The sequence below is a fragment of the Gadus macrocephalus genome, chromosome 4 (genome assembly GCF_031168955.1).
Source record: "Gadus macrocephalus chromosome 4, ASM3116895v1".
In the NCBI taxonomy this organism is placed as follows: Eukaryota; Metazoa; Chordata; class Actinopteri; order Gadiformes; family Gadidae; genus Gadus; species Gadus macrocephalus.
In genome coordinates this window covers 15,332,090-15,340,956 of record NC_082385.1, presented here as the reverse complement: position 1 = coordinate 15,340,956, position 8,867 = coordinate 15,332,090, and the positions used below count along the sequence as shown (strand labels likewise).

General features: G+C 43.7%; 1 protein-coding gene across 1 annotated transcript; it reads left to right on the top strand.

Annotated features, from left to right (window-relative positions):
* The first annotated feature begins 3,203 nt into the window (after positions 1 to 3,203).
* dipk1b (divergent protein kinase domain 1B) lies at positions 3,204 to 8,533 on the top strand. The gene is made up of 5 exons (XM_060050485.1): positions 3,204 to 3,918; positions 4,455 to 4,589; positions 5,148 to 5,255; positions 5,549 to 5,725; positions 7,493 to 8,533. Exons 1-5 carry the CDS (start codon positions 3,853 to 3,855, stop codon positions 8,303 to 8,305), a joined length of 1,299 nt encoding a protein of 432 aa, XP_059906468.1. The 5' UTR covers positions 3,204 to 3,852; the 3' UTR covers positions 8,306 to 8,533.
* The last annotated feature ends 334 nt before the right edge of the window (positions 8,534 to 8,867 follow it).

Sequence of the window (8,867 nt, the reverse complement as noted above, 5' to 3'; positions counted from 1 at the left end):
CTGAGCCGATGCATATCGACCGGACTGAGAGAGCCAGCTGAGAGGAAGGGTAGGTTGGATTCTAAAGCCTGCTCTACTGTGGTCATCAAGCTCACTTCTTGTTCACTTGTCCAAAAGACATTGCTCACAAGTGAGACGGAGAGTTGTGGAGAGCAAAATTCCCTTAAATATCAACCCATCCCTCCGGACTATTCTGAGAGCCAGTGTGATGTGGAGGTGTCATCAGCACACCACATCTGTGCTCATTGACTCTGGTGCAGAGGAAAGTTGTATCGATGCATCCGTGGCTATCAAGTGGGGAGTTCCGGTCACCTCCCTGCAAGCCCCCCTGAATGCCTCCGCACGGAATGGGAAGGCAGGGGACGACTCATCTCTGCCTGCAGGGCACGTGCAACAGCCATTCAAGGACCCGCAACGGATAAGAAGGGAATTGGCCTGCAGCAGGGGATGCGTCCGCAGGCCCCGTGGCACCTGTTGTCCCAGGACCTGCACCAGATAACCGGGCTACCAGTCCTGCGGGACAGGGACGGCCCCTGATACCGTCATATCCAAAATTGACCCCAAGCAAGCGGATATTGGCCGAGGTCAAAGATAAGGAGATATTATATATATATTTTTAAATCTGTTCAAATAAATACGATTTATTGAAAAATTCCTTTAATAGCTGCATTAATGTTATTTGGCCTAAAGGTGTCTCTATTGAGTGACTCATCTCTGTCCTGTGTAGAGACCTATTTTGAGAGATTTCTGTTATTTCTCTGACTAATCTGTTATAAAAACTCTATTCAGAAAAAAAATAAAAACAATGTTTTGGATGCAATTTTCAATGGATTACAGAAAACAAATGGGCCGGAGCTGTTTGCAGCAAGGCAGGCCAATGACCACCACCTCCACCACTGGGTGAGTTTATACAGCAGAAAAACAGCAGTGGCAGGGCAACTAGGGCAGCCACCAGGAGAGACTGTGTTAGTATAGACGTAGTTAGTTTGGCCAAACAGTCTTCTCACACTTCCTTTTGAAAGCACCAGCTTTCTATAATTTGAAACCAAACTTAAGAGATGGCTGATTAAAAACATAAAAACTGCAATCATCAATGGCTGATCTACCTCATCCTAGGTACTGCCGTTCTTTATACTGTACTTATTATTTATTTTTCATGTCTGTTTTCTCTCTTCCTTCTTTTTTTACTTTCCTTCTTGCATTCTTTCATATTAATTGTATGTGATGATGTGTTGACCTGCCAAGGAACTACAGATGAAAATTTGGATATTTGCTAACTGTAACATTTACATTTTGAGTGTAAACAAACAATGTCAATTAATGTTCATGCTCTTTAAATGAACAAATAAATAAACCCATCCTCTCAACTAGAGTTCTGTCCACCAGCCTATATCTATGAATAGCTATATATATATATATATATATATATATATATATATATTAGTGCTGTCAGTTCAACGCGTTATTAACGGCGTTAATGCAAACCAATTTTAACGGCGGTAAAAAAAAATATGGCGCGATTAACGCAATTTTTTATTTTTTTTGGCTCAAAACAAAGAAGCAGTAGCCCGACTGCTATGTTCAAGGCAGTATGCTTGTATGTTCATCGTTTAAGTGCACTATAGGCTTTTTTTTTGATCAGTAGGATATGCCAATGTTTTTATCAATAAAAAAACATTTGCACAAGTCAGGCCGATGCACTTCTCCATGTTGATAAGAGCATTAAAATTAGAAAAATGAATGGGACAAAGAAATCAAGGGATATTTAGCATAGAAAAAATATTTGTGATTAATCGCGATTAATCATGAGTTAACTATGGCATTAATGCGATTAATCGCTTGACAGCACTAATATCTATACATCTTTCTCTCTCGTAAATTGTATTTGTAGCTTTACTAAATCATACGCAGACCATAATGTTTTGTTTTTTAAAAAGCCACTGTATTTAAGACGAAATATTATACCTTGAAAACAAAGTAATCTGAATTCATTCGTTTTTAATTCGCCTTTTTTAAATTCAAATAGGCCTACTGCATTTCCAGTTGTAGGACTACTAGGCTATTTCAGAAACACGAGTAAGATAAATGTCAAGGTTCAATCGTTCAGATAAGATTAAGCAAGTTGCAGATATTGGAAATGCGATATTGATTAGCCTACTCATGAAAGTGTGTGATTACATAGGCAGTCTTTCCGCACGGAACGGATATTCTCCTCCCAGTTCACTATACTCAACAGCTGACACCACGATAATAGCTTATATCCAGCACCTTTAGAGCGATTTCTATAACAATATGTGTAGTAGGCCTAGGCCTATATTCCCTTCCAATTGCCGATTAGCATATCAGGAAAGATTGCTTTTAACTTTTTTGCTCAAGAGAGATGGAATAGACAAAACTGGAGCGACTGGTCCCAATTGAGACGTTCAAGGGGATCACTGAAGTCGCATTAAGCAAGGATTGCTCGTGTTTTAAATAGCTTTCTTAATTGTCCCATTGGATTTTTTTGATGTATGAAATGTTGTTCTGGTTTTTGAATAAATTAAATAAATAAATATAAGGCTAAAAATAATTATATATATATATATATATATTTATTTAAGCAATAGATCACGCCAGGCTGTGGTATGTGCTCATTATGTGTGACCCCCTTCACAGTGGTATAATGAGCACATGCCACTGACTGAAGTGATCTATTGCTTTTATACAACGGTTACTGTTATGACGAAACGAAAATCATAGACACACTACATTTAAAAAGAAACCAAGAAAGTCAAAGTAGCCGTTTTATTAAAGACTACCAAAAAGTAGTCCCTCCTGGCTGCCAATTTATCCTATGGAGCAGTTCACTCGCCGATTTTAGACTTCAGTGAACTGTGCTATTGCTTTTATACAACTGTTAAAATTATGGCAAAATGACTTCACACACACACACTAGAAAAAAATACGGTTGTATTCTTTGACACTTTCCACTTCAAGGCGCGGAGTGATAGGCCTACTTTCACAAAATGATTGGGCGTCATAGCAGTTATGTATACGCTCATTATACAACAGTTAGGAACCAATCAGATCGCTGGATTCAGGCCCCCCGTTGTATAAATAAATAAATATATATATATATATATATATATATATATATATATATATATATATATATATATCGCATGAAGTCGGATCTAAAATACATCTATAAATGAGGGCCTGTGCCTTTAAATATGCGCTCAGCTGGATCGATGTGAACACGCTGCGATCCAAAGAGTAGGACGATGGCCACATGATGTTCCGGGACTGGTAGAGAATGCCAATTGGCACAAATTTGTGTGCCATCCATAATATCGGACATTCTTTTTATTTCATTCGAGCTGACAGTGAATGCTGTGATCCATGAGGATAGAGGCAGGCGGCTCTCCGGAACCACGACGGACTCTCTCTGCTCATCCTTCCGAGAACCAGGACAGCGATGTAACCCGAAGTCCGGCTGCACCGAATAAACCGCTTGTGTATGACCAGTGAGTGAACATGCCGTCGCGGATGTGGAGTGTCGGTTTGCTGATGTGGTTCGCACTCTGCGGGTTCATTTACATTTAGGGGATTTTCCTGACGCTTTAATCCAAAGCGACCTACAACCATTCATTCACACAGCGACGGCGGAGTCAATCACGCAGGGCGACAGCACAGCTCATCAGGGTGAGTTGTCTTGCTCAGGACCACCTCGACACCGAGCCAGGAGTAGCCGGGGATCGAACTAGCAACCTTCAAGTTACCAGTCAACCCGTTCGACCTCCTGAGCTACTGTCGCACCGGGCCATGTGATTGAACGGGGACCCGCCATCCATCCCGACGGAGCGGCTCACGATGCCCAGGGCTCTACGGAGGCTGGTTCACTTTATGGTGTTCTGCCCTCTGTCGAAGGGCTTTCAGGTACGGACAGATAATAATACGCCATTTTCAAAATACCCCTTCTATAAGGCTGCTATCCACGTGTCAGTGGTCGATATGCTTCAGGCATTAATGAATATTAGGCTGCCCGACATATTCTAGTGCTCCCATCAGATGCTGACATCGATAGTGATGGCCACTTTTTAACATAGCCTACTGATACCCATCTCCATGTATCTAACATAGAGCCAGCCCATATTAATGTGTTTAATTAACTTAATGTATTCCTTTGTGAATACAATTATAGGCAAAAACGTGTGAGATCTAGGATTTTTGCATTCAGGGGGAATTTATGACTATTTCAGTCCCCATGTAAGTTTCCCTTCCAAGATTAGATGTAACCCTTTTAAATCTATGACGTCTTGGGGGTGTCCCCCTTTCCCCTAGTCAGTTGCCTTCAAAACAAACCATTGCAGATGTGAAACATCCATCATTCCATGGGGCTAAGTCCTAGACTGGCCCCTATTTGATATTCATGATCCCCACGCCTTCATTATTTATATCCTTCATTTTCCCAGAGTCGCCTCCCAGCCATAAAGGTGAAGTACCTGCTGTTGGCATGGCTATGCATCCTGGGGGCCAGCTGGGTGGTCTACATGCAGTACGCCTCCTACACTGAGCTCTGCCGTGGACACGTCTGTCATGTGGTCATCGTAAGTTATACTGGTGAACTTTAATGACACTCAAAGTGCTTTACAGTGGTATCCTAAACAGGAGGCTAGATATTATGCACCCGATGGTCTAAAGTGTATGCAATGTGTAAGTGTTGTTTGAGAAAAGTTATAGGCAGGTTGTAAATTAATTTCAGTTCAAGTATAAAAAAGCAGGGAATTAGAAGCAATTAATTGTGAACAAGCAAGGATCACTGTAGAGCAGCACATTAGACAGATGCGTACAACATAAGATATGGCTCGACCTACAGCTCACAATTAATGAGGGTGAGAATATCTCCCTCATTAATAGTGGCATGAAGTAAATAGGCCATAAAGTAAAATCCCACAACATACTGTATGTAGTGGACACGTATCCAAATCCAACTCTTTCTCCTTCTAACATGTCTTTCCTTCTTAATAAACCAATCTGCTGTCCACAGCAGTTTCCTGACCGATCCGGGAAAGCAGGGGGTTTCACATGACTAAATTTAGACTAGATGGATCTTCTTGGGACATTTCCTGTGGTTAATGGCACTTGTTTCCTGTTTGGGTCTCCAGTGTGATCACTACAGGAGAGGAATCATCTCTGGGTCAGCCTGCAAGGCCCTGTGTGACCAGAGGACTCTGACCCTGCAGAGGTGCCTGTCCACATCCCCTGCTTACCAGGTACACACACAAGCACATGGAGCACACACACGCACACACACAAGCACACACATGCTCACACCCACATATGCAGACAAACACGTACGAAAACACACGCATACCACACACGCACACACACACACAGCCACATATATAGCGCATCCATCTCCAAACGGACAACTCCGAGAGCTATAATCAAAAGTGTGTTTATTTACATTAACATCATGAGAACCGGACGGATGCAAGGTGGGGCTTACTACATGAATCTTAGTGGGTACACATGTTGCAAGGACACTGAATGACGTATCATGTAGGTGTACGATGGCCAGTGGAAGGACCGGCCCGTGGTGATCAAGTGTGGGCTGCAGGAGAGCCTGAAGGCGGAGGGGGCTCCGGACCCAGGACTCAGACCGGAGACCAGCCTGTTTGACAAGCCCACCCGCGGGACGTCCATGGACGAGTTCAGGGAGATGCTCCATAGCTTCTTCAAGGTGCCTCTCTTCCTCGGTCTCTGCAGATATTACCCTTAAATGTACACCGGATAAACATTACACAAAGTCAATTATAACACTATTTAAATTATTATTCTGTTCAAATTCAACACAAACGCTTAACCAGCTGTCTGTGTCTCCCAGCGCACACTCAATACACCCGCACCCCTGTAGAGAACATCAGGGGAAGTGAAACTGGGGGATGTCCATTGCATGGTCAATGATGCATGCTTAATGCCAGGGGCCCTCAGCTGCTAGAACAAAGGTCATTAGTTGAAACGCTTCAACATGTATAGAGGCAGGTAGTCACGTTATTGTGTCTCAACGCTGAAAGGCGCTATCGTACATACAGTTGAGGGAAGCAGTGAATTAATGTTCTGGTCAAAGCAGCCAGTCTTTATAGTAAACCTTAGTGTGTAGTGCAGGGGAAAAATTATCCTATTATTATCAAGTTGTGCTTTTTGAAAAGGGATACATTTACACACTGGCTGTTAAAAGGGCGTCTATGCAAACAAATATTGAGAGCAGTTACTGTTATCTTGATTTATTGCTTTAATATTAGATTGCTAAAAACAATTTCCGTGTTTGGAAAAAGGCTTTATGTTACTTTAACTTCCATCAATAAAATTGTATTGAATAATATTTACATTTACATTTAGGGCATTTAGCAGACGCTTTTATCCAAAGCGACTCACAATAAGTACATTTGTCATAAGAAGTGAAACAACATATCGCTGTCAGTACAGTAAAGATGTTCATAGAACCAAGTGCAAGAACTAACAATCGCTAGGCTAACCCATTCCCCGTGTACAGCAATGATAGCAGCTACTGCAGATGCTACACAATTAAAGATATGGGTATTTTATGATATAATCTTTTTTTTCAGCAAAGGTCTTTACAAGGTCATTATTACTCCATTACCTATTTAAAGATGACCAGTATATCCTGATGAAATCACACGTTTTAGAGTTGAATAACATGGTTGTCACCACTATATTAAAGGAGAATTCCGGTATTTTCAACATCGAGCCCCCTTTCTGGTTTGTCTAGGAGGAAATGGAGTGGTTAACACCGAAATTTAGAATATTGGTCCTGTATTTGGCTAATTTCGAATCACCCCTGCCTGCTTCACAACGACTGGCTAAAACCTGTCCTTAAAACACCCCTAAATGTTCTTAAACGGAAACGGAAAGGGGGGGTGGTTGTAGTCTTTTTGCTCGGTTGTAGCCCTACTGTTGATTGAACCGATAGAACTGAGCGAAAAGACTACAACCACCCCCTTCCGTTTCCGGTTCCAGTCCGGTTTCCGTTCACATGGATTTACAAAATGCCAAATAAAACACGACAGAAACTGTATTTCGCTACGATACTTGATAAGGAACAACGAACACCACTGACCGCTCGATGAGTTTCACATTTCTGAGAACAAACGTTTAGGGGTGTTTTAAGGACAGTTTTGTGAATTCACATAGCCAGCCAATGTGAAGCAGGCAGGGGCGATTCAAAATGAGCCAAATACCCGAGACAGGACCAATATTCAAAATTAACCCCTAACCTCTATTTCATCCTAGACAAACCAGAAAGGGGGCTCAATGTTCAAAATACCGGAATTGTCCTTTAACATTTGTTCTTCTCGCAGATGCTTATACCTAACATAACAGGAAAAATAAGTATAGTGCTGCACAACCATAGTTTAAAGACTACTACGTATTGCACTGTTACGGCCTTAAAAACATACTGACGGTTTGAAACCCTGCACCACTGAAGTCCAACCTGGGTGACCAGCCGTCCCTCAACGCTCTGGTGGAGCGGGTCATCACACTGGCCGACGTCACCCGGGACGGCAAGGTGTCACTGGCCGAGGCCAAGTCGGTGTGGGCCCTACTGCAGATCAACGAGTTTCTCCTGATGCTAGCGCTGCAAGAGAAGGAGCACACCCCCAAGCTGCTGGGCTTCTGCGGGGACCTCTACGTGACGGAGCGCGTGGCCCACAGCGCCCTCTACCGGCTGGACGTCCCCAGCTACCTGCGGCCCCTTGTCCCCGAGGTGGTGAGCTCCGGCCTCAACCGTTGGCTGGCCCCGGCCTGGCCCCGCCGCGCCCGCATCACCATCGGCCTGCTGGAGTTCGTGGAGGAGATATTCCACGGCGCCTACGGCAGCTTCCTGATGTGCGACGCCAGCCCACGGCAGGTGGGTTACAACGGCCGGTACGACTGCCGCATGGCCGACCTGCGCAGCGTGGCGTCCGAGGCCACGGTGCGGGGGTACCTGCGCGGGCGGCGCTGCGAGACCAACGTCGACTGCACGTACGGCCGCGACTGCACCGCCACATGCGACCGGCTGGCCAAGCAGTGCAACCTGGAGGTGGTGCGGCCCAACCTGGCCAAGGTGTGCACACTGCTGCAGGACTTCCTGCTGTCCGGGGCACCAGCAGAGCTGCGGCCGGACCTGGAGAAGCAGCTGCGCACCTGCGTGACGCTCAGCGGCCTGGCCAGTCAGATGGAGGTCCACCACTCGCTGGTGCTCAACAACCTGAAGACCCTGCTGTGGAAGAAGATCTCCAACACGCAGTACTCGTAAGACACACGGCAGCAGAGGGGTGGGGTTAGGGGCTGGGAGAAGAGACGTGGTCCTGTAGGACCGAGAGGAAGCACTGCAAGTTTTTTTTGCAGCAGGGTGTGACCCACTAACGTTTGTCAGTGGGATTTTTCTGGTTGCCAATGGTCCATTATCGGTTTTTACACAAGACTATGAATTAGATGAAACTGTGAATTTATTAAATAAAAGCAGAAGCCTCTTTCAAATGTGTTTTTGTTATATACTTTGTGTTGTAAAGCTTAGTATTATGTCAATCTATTATTGAGAGGGATTTTGCCTGTGTTTGAAAACAAAGAAAATAAATATTTGGTTTTCTGAAATAACCAATTGCCCTGGTTTTCGCAAATACATTTAAATTTGAAATATTATTTGTTGTGGAAACATGAATGGGTTACTAATGCATGTTTTACTTGCACTATAGTGCAAGGGATATTGTTTTAGATCATAAAATGGTAATTTTCCCTAAGATCTTGATAGTTTAGGACAACTGAGCATTATTAAGTTAATACGGGTTGAACCTATCACACAACTAACATTTTACTAC